The sequence below is a fragment of the Podarcis melisellensis genome, assembly GCF_964234715.1.
Source record: "Podarcis melisellensis genome assembly, chromosome: 6".
NCBI lineage: Eukaryota > Metazoa > Chordata > Lepidosauria > Squamata > Lacertidae > Podarcis > Podarcis melisellensis.
Window position 1 is genome coordinate 32,799,400 of NC_138538.1, and position 18,392 is coordinate 32,817,791.

General features: G+C 42.1%; 1 protein-coding gene across 9 annotated transcripts in view; it reads right to left on the reverse strand.

Annotated features, from left to right (window-relative positions):
- Positions 1 to 17,336, reverse strand: part of PPP1R12B (protein phosphatase 1 regulatory subunit 12B) — a 113,645-nt gene extending 96,309 nt beyond the window's left edge. For 4 of the 9 annotated variants that reach the window (XM_081914387.1, XM_081914386.1, XM_081914385.1 and 1 more), the window contains exon 1: positions 16,905 to 17,335. In XM_081914387.1, coding sequence (XP_081770513.1) covers positions 16,905 to 17,180 — 276 coding nt within the window. In that variant the 5' untranslated portion in view covers positions 17,181 to 17,335. Of the gene's footprint in view, positions 1 to 16,904 lie in introns of all 9 variants that reach the window. The other 5 variants (XM_081914391.1, XM_081914390.1, XM_081914389.1 and 2 more) reach the window with 2 other exon arrangements.
- Between the last annotated feature and the right edge of the window lie 1,056 nt (positions 17,337 to 18,392).

An 18,392-nucleotide genomic window follows, 5' to 3' on the forward strand; every position in this document is an offset into this window, starting at 1 on the left:
ATGTTGTACTAATAGCTTACCATGCAACCCTTTCATAATTAAAAATAAAGCACCGCTTAATTTTTATCAGTTGTCTTTGCTCTACCATGGTGAACACAGAGAAATATTTTGTGGTGACCAGATCAACATTATTTTGAATCTCAGTGAGTATCATGTTAATTATAAAAGGCAAAGATTATAAAGGAAATTAAACAATGCACACTCTGGAGTGAAAAGTGTACTTTACAATAAGCCAAATTTACTTGGTGAAGCTAAGTTTACTCTGAACTCAATATAAGAACACAGTTGCCTAAAGAAGAAATTCAGCCTTCAGAACCTGCACTACAGCTCCAAGGCATTCATATTAGAAGTGAAGGGTGTGTGTGACTCACATTACAACCATTTCACCTCACTCTACCTCCTCATCCCAGGGCTAGAAACGCTTCATTACCAAGCGGATCAGAAAATAAAAGTCAACGGAAAGTAAATACTTGTGTTGTTTGGTTGGTGAAGTCACACATTTTTTTATTTCAGAAGTTATTGTGCTCAAATAATCAGAGACTATAAAATAAAAATGAATGATCACATATATGGCCCCAGAAATGATCCTGAGGAGTTATAAGTTGCCACTTCCTTGATCCTAGCACCCTGTGACAATTTTACTAATCCTTGGCTCCAGCAGAAACTCCACAACAACAAACATAATACATGGACCTATGCACTGTGAATATGCTCACCCTAAAAAAACCAGGTGTTTTTATACATAGAAAATCAGACTTTAACAATTCACAAATATCTGGTAATTATTCAGAAAATCTGTGTAAGCCGTAACATACTTTCATTGAATTTTTAAAAATGCTATAACTGCTTTTTCTTAACCATGAAAAAGCAATTTAAGTAAGCATTAAGCAATTAAGTAAGCGTTAGATCCAAATACCTTTCTCATCCCAACCTCTCCCCAAATGTCAGAGACCAGGCTGAGGAGTACAACTCTGATGAGGAATGGTGGGAGCCTACCCCTCCCCCTGCTCATGGCCAGGATCCTGAAACTCCACAGGAGCAGTGGAGTAGTGTTGATCTGGAACAATGGTTTGCTGAGGGCACAGTTTGGAGGACAATAGTTGGGAAGAACTGGGAGGTGAACAGCAAGAAGAAGAAAGGGAAGAGAGTGAGCTAGCAGACTCTTTCTCACTGGAAGATGTGCAGCCTCTCAGGAGCCCTCCTGAATAGAGCAGGGTGTGGTACAAATATCTGTAGTGTGGAGATATGGACATTGCCCAAATTCAGGTGACAGCACTTTATGTAACACCTGATCCAGCCACATTTCAATGTTTTCAACAACAATAAAAATTTGTTCACTCTGAGCAAGTCATTAAGTAGACTTAATTAATTCATTTCATAGATATGCTCTCAAATCTCTCTAAAACACATTTCAAAATAGTTTCATTATAGCAAAGTTTCAAATGGGGACGGGTAGCATGGCTCTGTCAGTGTTCATTACTAAAAGCCCAATGCTAAGACAGACATTTACATTGTCTAATCCAAAGATAACTGCAAATTTGGATCAAGATCATTACAATCTGGCTAACTGGCTACTGTGACATTTTTTAATCGCCCCGCTCAAACTTGTTTTGTAGTGCTATGCACTTTAATTGTTTGGGGCCTGTGGAAGGCCTGATACTTCCAAGTTTTATTGAGTCTCATGTTCACACATTAGCATAATTTGTAGCAATTAGATACCACGTTAATTTTTGGCACAAAAAAGTTATTTAAAGACATGCGTACAGTTTCATATTTATCATTTCAAGGGGAAGGGCAGTGAATAAGCAATGTGTATTTCCTTCCTTCAGGTATCTCTTGATCAAATACTGAAAACATGCAGTTTTCAATGGTTTGGATCCAAATAGAGAATGCACCTGGAGGTTCACTTGGGTTCTGAAGAAAAGGAGAAGGTAAGTCTATATCATATAAAGATAACAGCAGTTAGCAGGACTTAGAATTCAGGACCAAGCAGCCCACCACTACTTCCTTTAGCTAGCTACAAAACCACTATGAGGTTATGGATTGATAGAAAGAAAGAAAGAAAGAAAGAAAGAAAGAAAGAAAGAAAGAAAGAAAGAGGGTTGGACCCAAACATACCCTATCAAGAAAGGAAAGTGGAAGCTTGTTACACAAGAAAAGTGAACTGTAATCCAAAAATGCCTCATGCATTTACAAGCCTTTCATTTAGGTTGCCAGATCATGCATTTACAAAGCAAACACTAACAGCCAAGGCATAATAAGTTACTAGACTGCAAAAGAACCACTATGGTTGGGACACATGGAATTCCCTCATTGCAGACCTTTCCAATGAATACCTGCATTCACTCTAGCTGCTAGGGCTTGCTTTGCAACAGGAACATATCTAAAAACTTTTGCCCCCTTCATCTTCCCACCACAACTGCTTCAGCAATGGGATTATATGTGTACAATGATGGGTGAGTAACAAATATATTGAATTTAAAAAATTCCCATGTCTCAATGCATCACATATGTGCTGCAAACTGGATCATACACCATGTCACAATTCTGCAGAGATTTTGTTGCTAGTAATACACACAAGTCTGTAGAACACTGCTAATTAGTGAAGTAATTCTACCCAATTCTTTTTATCCAATCCAGTGTCTTCCGTCCACACTACAAAACATCTGTGGCTAACTATAGCCGCTCAGATTGGTCATCAGCCAAAGGAACTGCAAATGTCCCCCCTCCCCACAAATTACTGGATTAAGTGGGTTCTAAGAAAGCTTATGAGATCCAAGAAAATAAAAGCCTAGATTCCTTTGGATCGCTTACTGCCTTGGTCATAAGTAGTCAATATCCCACTTGATTACTAAGGAATGGAAACTGGAGTGAAGACAAACAAAATTAAGTCCCCACCTGTTCCTGTAATGAATATACAATACAATAACTTGATTTGTGGATATAGTAGATTCAAAACATTAAACAAAACTGTAGTCCTATGCTTTAGAGGTATTTATTGTTAATGGTCATGTTTGAGCACTTCAGGGATTGATGTACACTATACACGAAGAGAGGACACTAAACTTTCCTGGAATCTTGGGCATAAAAGTGTTATTAATTTTAGAAAACATTGGCTACTGTTTTTCCACATTTAAAATAGTGAGATGCAAAGGTCTTCAGAAGAAATGGAAAAATCAAATACTCATACCACTTAGCTACAACACAGATGTTTGGAAACTACTTTGGTTAATTCTTTATGGATCACTAAATTAGCACTTCATAACCTCTGTGGGTAAGATGCTTAAAATCCCTCTGAATTAGAATTTGCTACATTTGCCCTTCATCACCATGCTTCAGTGAAGATGTGTGAACAAAAAGAGAACTGGCCACATAGTTGGCAATTATTTGAAGTCTCCAACGCATCAGCTTGCACAGTTGGAGAGAAAAGGCATTTCAGTTTAAATATTAATATGTAGAGAACAACAACAATGGGCTGTCTCTTTAGCATCAGGTCGAAATTATGGAGACAACTCTATTCCTTCTACCTTTTGCATCCTAACCACAGCAACCACAAATGGCTACCACACTATTGCTGACAAACAACTACACTAAAATTGTTTAATAAATGTTTCATTTGATTATCAAACCTTGTACATTTTAATTATAAGAATTGGATCCAGATAAGCAGCTGCTCACTGAAGATTCCTTGGCCCAGTTTTGGAGTTCTACTTCATCTTCAGCACACACCCACACAACAGACAACCCCATTCAGCAGGATCATCCAAACCTCAGGGAGGGTTTTTTAGGGGCAGGAAAGTCACTTCCATCTGCCCCTGTGGATCCTGCTGCCTGAGGTGGTGGACTCACCTTGCCTCATGGCTGGGCCAGCCCTGGTGTCCAACCTAAAGACATCCAACCTAAAGACTATATAACTTAATCTATCTAGACAGCATCTTAAAAACTAGAGACATCACCTTGCCAACAAAGGTCTGTATAGTAAAAGCTATGGTTTTCCCAGTAGTGATGTATGGAAGTGAGAGCTGGACCATAAAGAAGGCAGATCGCCAAAGAATTGATGCTTTTGAATTATGGTGCTGGAGGAGACTCTTGAGAGTCCCATGGACTGCAAGAAGAACAAACCAATCCATTCGTAAGGAAATCAGCTCTGAGTGCTCACTGGAAGGACAGGTCGTGAAGCTGAGGCTCCAATACTTTGGCCACCTCATGAGAAGAGAAGACTCCCTGGAAAAGACCCTGATGTTGGGAAAGATGGAGGGCACAAGGAGAAGGGGACGACAGAGGACGAGATGGTTGGATAGTGTCTTCGAAGCTACAAACATGAGTCTGACCAAACTGCGGGAGGCAGTGGAAGACAGAAGTGCCTGGCGTGCTCTGGTCCATGGGGTCACGAAGAGTCGGACACGACTAAACGACTAAACAACAACAACAACAACAACATGCAATAAATACAATCCAAGTGGTTTGGGAAGCAGTGTCATTGGGTTCTATTTCTTCTTTACATTCATATCCCACACTCTCTCATGATAAAATGGGAGGAGTTACCCCATTTGATCCATACATCTCAATTCCTTGAATTAGGATAGAGTTTGACACTGACCCAGGGTCACCCCGTGAACCTCATGGCATAGATGCAGATTCAGACCCCATGGTCCAAGTGTAATGCTTTGACTCTCTAAATGTCTATACCTGCAAAAATCTAATTTCTGATTTAAGTTGGGAACATCCATACAACTGGACCCACTCGTCTGGATTTAATTCTCTCTCTCTCTCTCTCTCTCTCTCTCACACACACACACACACCATAATAAAGCCACTGAAAGTGTGATAGAATGGGGCTTGTGATTATTTCTGTTTCACTCAAAGAAGCAACATCTTTATTTTAATTTGAATGGTGAATGGGCAAGCATCTTTCACATAAAGCAAGCCTCCCGACAGCTGAACAGTGTCAGGGTTAACAGTGTCTGGGAGCAGACACATGAGTTCAAAGAACGAAGGAATAAAACTCCCAAAATAGCCTTGCAACTGTCACCACTAGCAATTGTCAGCATTGGAAGGTATGCCCTTGCCTTCATGCCCCACAGAGCTCACCACTCAGAACATTCATCAGAAGTTGCACTGCCAGAAAGTAGTCAGGTAAATCTCCGAACAACAACAGAAAGGAATACAGTTGTCAAATATTTTTTCAGTCTAGGCAGCTCTCAATGTTTTTTCAGGAGATAGTCATAACTTGCCTCAAACATTTCCCAGGCACCCCTGCTGAACGTCAGTACACAGTCAATGGTTATATCACTATTGACACAATAGTCTTAGCCTTCTCACACCCATTCTTTCAAAATGCTTCCCACTAGTCATCCTTCATATTACCTCCCTCTGCCAATGACAGATCATTTATTACACCACTCAAATTGAAGTTCACTCTCCCCTTAAAATGGTAATCACATACCTCATTGACATACAGATGGCTTATGGATATATCGCAAACCTTGTAACACTGGATTAAAATGCTATTGTTAAAATAAAATCAGTCAAGAATTTAATGGCACTGTGCCCAACAAAACATTTACCTTGCGCTTACAATTATTTTCAGCTGTATGAGTACAGGGAGGACTATTGTGGGAAATTCTTTCTATATGTTTGCATTTGCATGTTCAAACTTCACCCAAATCATACAGAACATATAAAATGAAACCTAGGATTTTCTCAGAAACTTGAAATCTGGTCCAAGGCTTGGACCCTCTCCAAACTAACTTTAGTAAGATAAAAATATGTGGTACAATTTTGTTTTCTGAAATATAGCTATTTTAATGCCAGCTATTTTGGAGCTTGTTTCATTAAACTTATGAGCAAAAGCAATGGAGACACCAATAGGGTGTAGCATGCCTCAATGAGCTCAGCACCCGAGATGGGGGGGTGGTCAGGTTGTAGCCTCCTCCAAACTGTGTCCCAGACTGCAATATAGTGATACCTCGGGTTAAGATCTTAATTCGTTCTGGAGGTCTGTTCTTAACCTGAAACTGTTCTTAACCTGAAGCACCACTTTGGCTAATGGGGCCTCCTGCTGCCGCTGCGCCGCTACTGCACGATTTCTGTTCTCATTCTGAAGCAAGGTTCTTAACCCAAGGTAATATTTCTGGGTTAGCGGAGTCTGTAACCTAAAGCGTATGTAACCTGAAGCATATGTAACCCAAGGTACCACTGTACAGTAAGCCCTCAACTTACACAGGGGTTATGTTTCAGAGATCGCACCCGAAAACAAAATCCTGTGTAGTCAAAAGACATTGGGTGCAATGGCGGGCAGGTTTGCCACCATCTTTTTTCCTGGACACCCACCCCCATTTTTAAAAAAGTAACTTTTTTTTGCCAAGTGATGAGATGTGCTCATTAGCCCTTAGGTGATGTAACACATTTCTGTTGCACTCTGAGCACTCCATGTGCTCTAGAGAGTGCCCTATCATTGGAAGCCCAGCCACCTAATCTCAGTGACTACATATTTTCAGTCCATTCATTGGCTTTATGCTTCTGGTATATATTGATGCATGTAAAACTGAATGACATCTTCCTGGTCTTTAAGGTGCTACTGGAAGGATTTTTTTTTTTTTGACTATGGCAGACCAACACGGCTACCTATCTGTAATCTTCCTGTAACTTACTCAAAAATCCTATGACAGAAATGTCTATGAACTTCATGTATAACCGAAAGCAAACAAACATATTCAGAAGCCCATGAGGGTGCACAGTTCCATAAGTAAGAAAAACGGTATCATTTCCAAACACAAAGTACCTGACAAGATAAATGAGGCAAAACTTATATTAGTCTGAGAGATGGCAGAAATATTTTAGAGAGTCCATTTAGCAGGTGCCAATTTAACAGCACTTCCACATGCCAACACAAAGGGTTGTATCCAAACCTCTCCACCGCGTGCCCCCAAAATGTGCTCTACAGTGTCCACTAACTCCCCAAAGCTAATTTTACAAGCACACAGGAGGCTGAAGGATAAAGGAAGAGGAAGTTCAGTTGCATGCATGGAAGCCTTGTTTTAACTGACTGTATGTAAGCCACTCTGGGAAGGCTTTTGGCAGAAGAGCAGGGTACACATGCTCTAAATAAGTCTCTTGCACCAGTGGAGCTACAGTGTTTGATAAGGCCCTCAAGGAACATTTTATATTGATTGCGAGGATGGAAAAATATAATCTTGACCATCTAATATCTTATAAGCAGCTTAAATGACTGCTTTATTTCTGCAGTGAGCTCCTCATTAAATATTTTCCCAAACGTGTACTGTGAAATCATTTCTATTTGCCACTTCTGTATCCTTTAATCTTCTAGCTCTGCCGCTGAGCCATGCCAATGCCACAACATAACATTCTTCCCAACTGACAGTGAGCCTTAGAGTTATTAGCAGCATGCTGCGATAGTTGCAATAGAATGAGAAGAACACTGCAGAACCCGAAACATTTTATTTCTAGGCTCAACAACAGGTGTTCAGTTGAAGATTTGGTGGTGGCGGCGGCAGCAAAAACAAGCTGCAAGGGAAACTTGGGGAATGGAGTACATGTGCATGGTGATCACGTGTGGCTGGGAAGCAAACCTGTAAAGCTAACAGAAAGTGAGGGAATAGCCCATGAATAAATATATTTAAATTGTACTGATTTTTACTGCCACTAGCTTTATTTACTATGTTAGGAACAATCCTAACTTCTGACTAGGGTGCAGAGCCACCGACACCTCTGCAACCCACGGAGAAAGTGGGGGAAGAAGAAAGGCCTGTATTTGACTTCTCTGCTGGAATGTTACTTAGGATCCAGTGGATTCTACTTTCACTCATCCATTTCATTTCAGCGGTGCTTTTTAAAAGTCATTTTGAGTTGCCTATGGCAAAAATAGATAACAGGAATAAGAATACTGCCGGAGGAAATACCACTACCAGTAGTCTTCCAGCAGCCTAACCCACTCCAGAAGCATATACCAGGCATTGTTCTGTTTGCCTGTTAAGCTTTCTATTGTTGCCTTAATATTTTTATTGGCTTTATTGTATAAGGTGCCCTGAGAGTATTCATATATCAGGACAGCATATAAAATAAAAATATATGTAATAAGTCCAGAGATAGCAGCTAAGAGCTAGACATTTTTTGTCAACCCTATAAGCAAATATATGCAGTTATTTTTCTTCTATTTGAAGGAGCAGGTAGACAGTAGGCCAGTAGTGGGCCACTGAGCAATTTCTAATGGGCTACTTAATGTCTTCCATATTACATTAAGTGCTGCTTGACCTGAATGTTCTTAAACTGAATTTCTACTCTTGTATAACTCCTTAAAAGAGCAATGAAACAATTTTAAAGCTGTGTCATTAGTGAACTTTAGAACTGACATTCAAGTAAGTGTGACAGTGCAGTCCACATAGGTTATTTTGTCACTCTCTGCTGACTCACTCCAACTCACTGCACCTATCACCTCTCATGTGTGGAAGCTACCCTTCGCAACCAACAATAGGCTAATGCTTATATTTTAACAAGAATCAAATTATGCACAATGCCAAAAGAAATATAAGTTAGCACAAAGGCAGTGAACTGGTTTTCATATTCACACAACCATAGTTCATACTATGTTCACAAACTGGTAGGAGCCCAAGCAAGGCTTGATGTAGCCTTGACCTCTCACCTCTCCCATGCACCTGGGAGAATGATCTGTGCAGTGTTTAGCTTTGCTTTCAGACAATCTTGACTTGTTATTACAACCCAGTCATTGTGGTTTAAAATAAACTCTAACTAAACAAGCCAGCTCTGTCTCACATAACTTAAACACGGCTTGTTTTGAAACTGATCAGTGTTTTAAATCACAACCTCTGGTTCATACATAACAAGACAGGATTCTCAGAAAGCAGAAGTAAATGTTGCAAAAGTACTGTTCCACACTTGCAGGAGAGAGAATGGTAAAGCATGTGAGCCCAAAGTTTCACTTAAGCTGACCTGTGTCAAGTTCAATCCTGGATGGGCAGCAACACTCCCACTGTGACAAATGGGAGAGGACCAACCACCTGTCCATCACCTGACATCATTATGATAGCAGATAATTGGTAGGTGGGCGATTCCACCCACTTGTCAATGTTGGCCCGTAGGCGTGGGAGAAAAAGTTCCAGCCTACCAGGCCACGAAGGTCCCCCACCCCGGCTTATATGACTAAGAACATGACATCTGAATTGAATCAATGTAATAAATAAGGAATGACAGGAAGCTCATTGTGTATAATCCCTCCTGCTCTCCCTATTTACAGAACAAGATTGACAAGACAACCTAACTGGGCAAGCTATGGACAGTTACCTAACGATGGTACCATGCTCCAAATTCCAAGATGATGGCTCACGTTTCATATAGATGCTAAATAGCACAGTAGATAGCCCCTGAGCAACACAGCAAGTCACTGATGCTACTTTCTGTGCCTAGAGGCAGCAGAGAAACTGCTGTAGTACAGTGTTTCCAGTCCTCAAAGTTCTTCTACAAGGACACTGTGGTCAATGGTGTTGAAATCTGCTAGGCGATCCAAGGAGAACCAACATGGCTACATTCACCCTCTCGCCCAATTAATTAATCAGGATGACCAAGGCTGTTTCTAGGCCTGAAGCCAAAATGAAGTGTTTAAATGTGTCTAGACAATCTGCTTCCTCCAGGCATACCTGCAAAAAGACTGTCCACCACCATCTCAATCACATTACCCAGAAAGAGAATATTAAAGACTAGGTGGTATTTTTCTTGGTCTAGGAAGGTGACACTACCACTACCTGACCTTCAGAAGAGGTGACACTACCACTACTTTCAAGGTGGTTGGCATAACTTCCTCATGTAGTTAACCACCCCCTGCACTCATTCAATCAATCAATCCCCTCTTACTCGATTTCACTGACCATGATGGGCAGGGATCAAGAGGGCATGTTGACCTCACACAAGTGTCCTTAGCTTTTTTCCTTAATGTAGAACAGGAATCCAAAGTGAGTAGAAAGCAAAGACTATGCTGTATAATGGCTTTGCCAGCATCAGCAACATCTTTGGCAGACACCCAGACTGCACTCCTGAACCAAATACCTGAAGGTGTTCTGTATTCTGCAGCATTGGAAAGTACAGTGCCAACACACAATCCTAAGTATGCTTTTTCTTTTTAGTAATTCAGTAAAATGTCATAGTAATGAAGTCATTTGTTAAGTTATTAAATTGTGTCAAATATTTGCAGGAGTGTGAAACATTGAGAAGTGTTTCATATTCTGAAATAGAAAATACTTCATGAGAGCAGTTATTTTTCTCTTACACACCTAATTTCCATTTTTTTTTTCTTTTGTAGACCTCAAAAGGGAGAGGAAGCAAACCTCATCCCCAGGGCTTTCACATTTCTGTCTTCTGCTCAATAACACAATTAAGAGCAGACAGCAGCCATTCAAATTGATTTTTTTTTTCCTCCCAGCACAAAAGGCTTGGAGGGAAAACCCCAAGACACACATCAATGCCACATCACACAAAAAAAGAAACAAAGTGTTATGCTGACATTACAGTAGCCTTCTCTAATCTGGTGCCCTTCAAGTGTTGTTGTATTGCCACTCCCATCATCCCAGCCAACTGGCCATGCTGGCTACAATGAATGGGAATTGGGAGCCAAACATATGGGGGGTTACAGATGCCCTATCCCTGGCATACAGTGGCACAAGCAAGATTCTGAACAGACTCTTTCTTCTAAGAAACTAGAGCATCTGCTGCTTCAAAGAGCTTGTACTCCAATCCTAAACACATTCAGGTTGAAGATTCAATATGGCAGCACATGCTACTCAATTGCACAGCTTCACTGCTCCTTTTGCTTAGCTAGTAATACAAACACTGGAGTGGCTGGCTTGGCTTTTTGTGCAAATCACTGTTCATGGTTTCTCTCCAAACAAAACACATAAAGTAACATAATGCTAAGCCAGCTGCTTTAGGGTTTTGTTTCTTGACTAGGCAAAAGGAAGAGTGAGGTGAGTGTAGAAACACACGGTGCTTATGCATGCTACTTGTTTGTGGTAAGACATGGTTTGTTTCTAAACATGGCTCACTGTTGCATGCAAACAGGGCTGGTAAGATACTCGTGAGACCTTTGTAGATCAAATTAAAGTCAAGACACTGCAAAGAAACAACAGTAGCTTAGAAGCCTAAAGTGAACAAGTTAAAAATAGAAGCCTGTTTTTCATATAGTCCGGAAATGGATGGTGAGCAGTTGCTGTGTCAGATCAATTCAGTACTTCAGAATATCCAAGAGCCAAGTTCAGTGAGGACCTGAAAGGCCACTGACACACAGAAGATTAACAGCAGGTGATCATTCTTCAGTCAAAGATTTCACTAATTTTGATGACAAATCCTGGTAAAACGTGGAGGTTAACTGTAATTGGACCACTGCATATTTTTATTTACTGTCCTTAGGAAGCAAATTTGCAAACGTTGATTGTTTTTTAATTTAAGTTTTCTGAATCTTAAATCCTTTACAAGTGGAAAAAGTTGCCATGTCCAAGATGTCACATTGTACCACTAAACAGAACTATGACATCCATGTAAGTAACAAACATTTTCATTTAAACAATAGCTGAGCCCATATCAACCTTCTAAAAAATATCTACAAAATATCTTTAGAATACTAAGGAAGAAAAGGGGATTATTTCTATCAGTAGTTGGTGTGGCACCAAGCACTAGCCACAGATTCCCATATCTTTTGATAGTGGGTACCAGAGCAATTGAGGAACTACTGCTGGGGAACTACTGCTGTAAAAAGATAGCTGCTATTGGTTGATATGAGGCAGCCATGGTACCGGTCTCCTGTTATTTTCTCCCTTCAAAAGTGGTGGAAAGACACTGCATGCCAGCCAATGAAGCCTGCTTTCTGGTATGTTTACTGACAGAAAGGAACACCCTCCTTTCTTCAGAATTCCAAAAATACAGCTCCTATCTACTTCCTTGTGTCAACAACATGAAGGGGTGGCTAGCACATTGAGGCAGTGCCACAGAGCCAGTGTCCCAACCCTGGTACAGCTGCCACTTACAAATAAGGTATAGGGGCAAGGCAGGGTGACCTAAGTACAGGTAAAAGAATTCACAAGAGCAGAAAATATAGGGCAAACTGTGGTGCAAAAGAGCCCAATTTCTATCTTACAAAGCTAGAAGTTGTCGTCCTACAGCTATTAACAGCACAATCCTAGGCATGTTGATTCAGAAGTTAATCCCATTAAGGTCATAATGGGATTTATTATCCAGTAATTGGGTCTAGTATTGCAGCCAAAGTGAATGTTTGAAATTAAATATTACAACTGGGCAGTACACCTCAATTTGAGATCAAGGAATGACCTCTAAAACACCAAGATCCAATCCAATGCAGGCAAACTACAAAATGTTTAAAAATTCCTAACTCAACTAGTCAACATAAATCAACCAGGAGATAATAATGGAAGATTGATAAATCTAATAACTGAGATTCATAAATAGACACAAGCTTGTCTTCAACAGCAGCTGATTCCAGTTATATAACAGAAAATGAAGTTGCAAGAAAAACTGAGAATTACTTACTAAACTGAAAAGGACACCCCCTATCTAGTATTCCATAGAGTACAAAATAATGATCTCTTTAAATCCACACCATAAAAACAATGTACACAGGATTTGAAAGGTGGAGAAGGGCAAGGGCAGGGGTCAGCAACCTTTTTCAGCCATGGGCCAGTCCACCATCCCTCAGACTATGTGGTGGGCCGGACTATTTTTTTTTGGGGGGGGGATGAATGAATTCCTGTTCCCCACAAATAACCCAGAGATGCATTTTAAATAAAAGCAAACATTCTACTCATGTAAAAACACCAGGCAGGCCCCACAAATAACCCAAAGTTGCATTTTAAATAAAAGGACACATTCTACTCATGTAAAAACACACTGATTCTTGGACCGTCCGTGGGCCGGATTGAGAAGGTGATTGGGCCGCATCCGGCCCACAGACCTTAGATTGCCTACCGCTGGGCAAGGGTCTTGTCTGGTACTGAAATGACATCAAGGCAGATTCCAACAAGCCTCCATGAAAAGAGCTTTCCAAACTCAGGTCACTGCCACTGAGTAGGTCAACCTCCATGGGGCCATCTACCACACATAAAATGGAGGGGACATCCAAAAAAAACAGACTCTGCTGAAAATGTTAGTATATGGGCAAGAAAACGTCCTTCAAGTATCCCAGCCACAAAGCCCTAAAGGGCTTTAGTGGTCAAAACCAGAACTTTGAATTGCACCTGTAAAATAACTAGAATCTATTAGATTCTGATAGCTTTTTAAAAAAGATATTCTCTGCTTGTTTTTATAAAGTGCTTCCATGTGACTATAGAAAACACTTGGAACGCTCATCACACACCATTTCTGACAGAGGCGGGAAGTAGAGGGAGGGCAGGCAGAAGAAAATACACTAGATATGGCAGCAAAGAATTCACACCAAACAGAAGAGGACATGGTGAGCTCTAATCCCAGCTTCAATGTCACAGAATGTGAGGTGTGGGCTTGCCAAGTATTAAAGCCAGTAATGGAGAGCAGCTAGCAGCAGAGCCCATGGCATGAAGTCCTTGTGCTCAGCCTGTTGCTGAGACTAGCAGAGTCACAGCGAGGAGAACAATGATCATCACAATATTTGGGGGTGGGAATATTTTCCAGATGATGTTCCCATATGACTCTGACCTTCTGAGAGATCTCAACCATAAAGCAATTCAGCGCAACTGCTAAGTCCACAGAACAGAGTATGTTCCACGCCAATAGCTGAGCAGAAGGCAATACATAGCCCAGGGATCGCTTCCCTGAAATAGAATGGAATGATTTCCAGTTTACTCAAGATTGCATGGGATTTACGCCTACCTCTGTGGGATCACACAAAAATCCAAGCCAAGAAGAGGGATGTTACCATTATATCAGTCACTTCCCCCAACTGGGTACAACACTTTCTTTTCAGCCCACATGTAAGGCTGAAAGTCATTTCTAGAGCTTTCTAATATTAAGGAAGTGTTTGCTTGGCAAAACATAACAGTTGGCTATGTGCAACAAAACACAGATCTTGTTCACATGTCATATCCTTTCAAACCTGATGCGACCAGCAGCTAAATCATACACTTCCCCAAGAGCAGGCATAGCTCCATTTTTCTCAATTATGTTTTAAATAAATTTGGAGATCACAATACTTTTAATCTAAGAATTATCAAGGTACTACCAAATTTGGTGTACCAAGAGAACATCACATGTAAGGCCTTAAAAGGATTTGACTATTTGGCAAGCTGTACTACTCTTCAGATTAAGATTTCTTACCTATATTAAGGATTCATTGAATTCTGCAGTTACTGGCAAACAGAACATTTAGTGCCACACTAGAAATCAGCAGCTCTTCATTTTTAAAACTTTTATGTAAGTATGTAAATATATACTTCTTGGGCAATGAAACTCAAAGGTGAATAATTAGTCATATTTCCACCAATCAGGGAAACCCTGACAACTGGGAAACACTGGCCTGCGAGCGCTCCAGTTGGAGAACATCCTTTACCAAAGGTGACATGGACTTTGAAGGCACTCGAACTCAGAACACAAGGGAGAAACGTGCTAAGAGGAAGGCATGCTTGGCAAATCCACACCGTGATCAACTCGCGTCCGGAAACCAATGTCCCCACTGTGGAAGGACGTGTGGATCCAGAATTGGCCTCCACAGTCACTTACGGACTCATTGTTAAAACCGTGTTTATGGAACACAATCTTACTCAGCTACGAGTGATCGCCAAAGAAGAAGAAAAAGAATCAGGGATGCATTCCCTGCATGATTCCTTGACTATTCCCGTGCCCGAAATTATGCCAAAATAAGTACAAATGTGCTTATTATGCATAATTTATGCCTTTTCACATTACTGAAACTTTGTTTATGCTCTTCTGTACTTATCAGGATGGATTAAAAAGATCACACCAGTCTTCTTTGGGCACTGAATGAAACTTTTACCTATCATTTCAGGGTAAATAGCAGAAGAATATCAAGGCAACATGTTCTAGTCACTCACAGTATGAAACACTTAAATATGATTACATATAAATTCAGTTTGCATGGCAAGTGAATCATGCATGTGTTATTTAGATATTTCTAAATGTCTTAAATGTTTTATCTACTGCACTATGAAGATGCTTTTGTCATTTTAAGAGTATCCTCCCAGGATACTTTTGGTACTTGCAGTACATTAGGGATTCTATTAATAGAATTCTATGTTGCTTATCTCAGACCCTGGCACCTTGTGGTCTCTGTAAAGGTTGCCAAGAGAAAAGGTTTTGAAAGTCAAAAGTATCACAGCAACTCTTATATGGAAAGCAGTAGCCAAATCATAATCTTGAGGTTACTGTCAATGCTTCATAAATTAACAAAGAACAATAATAATTTCAGTAGCTTTCAATGCTTTAGAAACACATTAAGCTGAAACCATGGCCAGGCCAAATATAACTTTTCCAGGAGCTTCTTAGTTTGTAATGGTATCTTCCAATCTAGTGCCCTGGTTTAGAACTCTAGAGAGTCGTGTAAGTGAAAGGGCAGAATGTAAGGAAGGGAAGTCCCTCTTATAAATAGCTGTGACAGATGTTTTACTGAAGCATATTCTATCAAGTTATGAACTCTCCTGTAGGTCAAGACCGAAAAAGGTAGCTTAGTATTAAACAAATTCCTCAGGCAATTCACAATTTAAACTGTAAACATGAAACTTTAGTCCACACTTACCAAACTAGTTTGACCTTCCCTGATCTTTTCTTTGGGGGGGGGGGCTTCCAGCCAAGTCTGTTTTGCCCATATATTCAGTCCTCTCTCTTTTTGGATGAAAGAGGAGACAAGGTAGGTTAAGACTAACTGAATTTATTTGTATGGTCTTATCTTCCCCAGAGGATTTCTGGTAAGAGAATGTAAGTGTGTTCACAGTAAATGGCAGAACATTGCATTTGTGCTGCAACTGGAGAAAGAAAACACAATTTGGGTGGATATTGCTATCCAGATAGCAAAACCCCTGCCAGAACGAATAAATGAGAAGAGCATGGTGCTGACAGAAAGCAGTAAGTTACAAGAGATACGGCTGAGAGAAGTGTGATTCAACTGGCACAGCCACAGAAAGGTTAGCTATGTTCACTGGCACAAGGACTTTAAAGGCTGCCCTCAAGGAGAACAGAGGAGAAAGTAGCTGATTTCAAGTTCCACTGATGCCCAGCATCTGCTGCAATGCCATCACCATGTGCCTCGCCATCCACAAACAAAACAAGGCACTACTTGTTCTCCATCCTACAGTGCCCAGCGAAGGCTGCGGATGTGTCCGTAAAGTGAAGCCAGCTCTCACCTAAGACTACTTCCAGTAAAGATAGTGCAGTCCTTCCAGAAAATTGGAGGGGGAAAAGGGAGAGAGGCAGATCCTGCAGGGTATGAGTCATGCCATGGATCCTTGGCACAACCCTGTGTGCACCGCTGACTATTCCCACAAGGAATAATAGCGTTACTCCACCTGCGAAAGGGTCAATCCTAGGTGAAGAGGCAGGAAAATAAAAACGAGTGGTGGTGGTGGAGGAAGAGGAAAAGGGGGAAAGAATGATGGAGAAAACTTTGATCCCAGTTCTCTAGAAGGCAGCGGGCAGGCTCTGCTGACCTGCCCTTCAAGCCTTCTTCTCTCCCCCATTCATCCTATCTATAGGTCATTACCCTAAAAGCAATGGGAAATGAGGCAATGCTGTCACCCGTAAGGTGCGGGGGGACAGGAGGTGGGTGGAAGGGGCGGCCTGTGCGCCCACCCCTCCCTCTCGCCCCCCCCCGCCCCCCAATTCCTGCCGAGGGGCTGACAGGTCGAGGGAGGGAGGGAGGGAGGTTCGCCTCCCCGGGATACCTGGTGCAGCGCCGTCAGCCCGTCCACGTTGGCCGTGTTGAGGCGGGCTCCGCGGGCCAGCAAGCGCTTCACCTCCTCGGTGTCGCCGCTGGAGCAGGCAGCCAGGAAGACGGCGCCGTCCTCGAAGCGGACGCGGGGCCCGCCGCGGCGCCGGCTCCGGACGGGAGCCGCCGGCTCCAGCTCGGTCAAGGAGCCCTTCCAGCGCTTCAGCTGCTCCGCCCGCCGCAGACGCGCCGACTCGGCCCGCTTCACCCCCAAGTGCCCCGGCTCAGACATGGCGGAAGCGCCGCTTGCTGCTGGGCCGCCGACACCGCCTCGCCGCTCTCGCTGCACCAGGGACCCTCGCCGAACGCCTCAGCCCGGGGAAGAGCGAACGGGCTCTGCCGCCATCTTTACAACTTCCCCCTGCCCGTCCCTCCCCCCTCGCCCGCAGCGCCGGAGTTGAGTGAGGCGCGGGCGCAGACGGGGCCTCCGAGCATCATGGGAAAGGTAGTTCTGAGAAGGGGCTGCCCCGGTGGGGATCCTTGGGGGGACTACACCTCCCAGGATCCTCTGCGTCGCCAGGTCTGCCAGGTTACTTTTTTTTTGTCCAGGAGAGTAGGAAAAGAGGGAGATAGAAAGTGAGAGAAGGAATGAAAGGTGGGTGGGTGGTTATTGTGGCATTATCCCCGAGATATTGAGTGCCTTGAACAAAGGGGAAATGCTGAATTGTTATTATTCTTACTACCTGTAGCAGCAATGGTGCTGCCACATGAGCATATTTAAGCAACATTTTCCTCTGCTCGTTGCATTTATACACCAGGATAAGGAATGGCTACCTAAGGAGGTGAGGAATGGAATTAGACTGGGGGCTGGAATATTTGCATTAAAAGCTCGCTTCTTCCCTGGCATAGCGCTGAGTATGTCGCTTTTTCTTAGCTTAAGCAAAACGAAGAAAGAGTAAATTGCTTTTGTAAACACAGAATGCAAAGCAGATAAAACTAATTATCTTGTATAAATCATAAACAGGAATAATAGAAATGATTCAGTGGAGTAAAGAGATCTTTCTTCTGCGGGGTTAAGTGTCGGATAATGCATGGGCGTAGCCAGGATTTTTGTTAGGGCGGCCAGGACTTTTTTTGGGGTGGGGGGCGGAGAACCGACGTAATTGGTCAGTTAGTTAAGTATTTATATTGCTTTACTTGCTCTAGAGGGGGAAACTGTCCCCCGCCCGCCCCCCTTGGCTAAGCCCATGAGATAATGCATGTTTCTGCAACATGGTCTTGGAGGGTATTGGGATTTCTAAAGCAGCTTAAGGTGTTGCTTTGATACTTATTTTGCCTCATTAGCTCCATCTTGTGGGTGGTTTAGCTCTTAGCATTCCTGGCATTTGTTTGAGAATTTAATAATTGGCCAAATGAGTATCACACATTATAGCTATCATTGGGCATTATTTTAATTACCTGTCACCATTCGTTTGGTGGGGGAGCCCTAGAATCACTATAAATA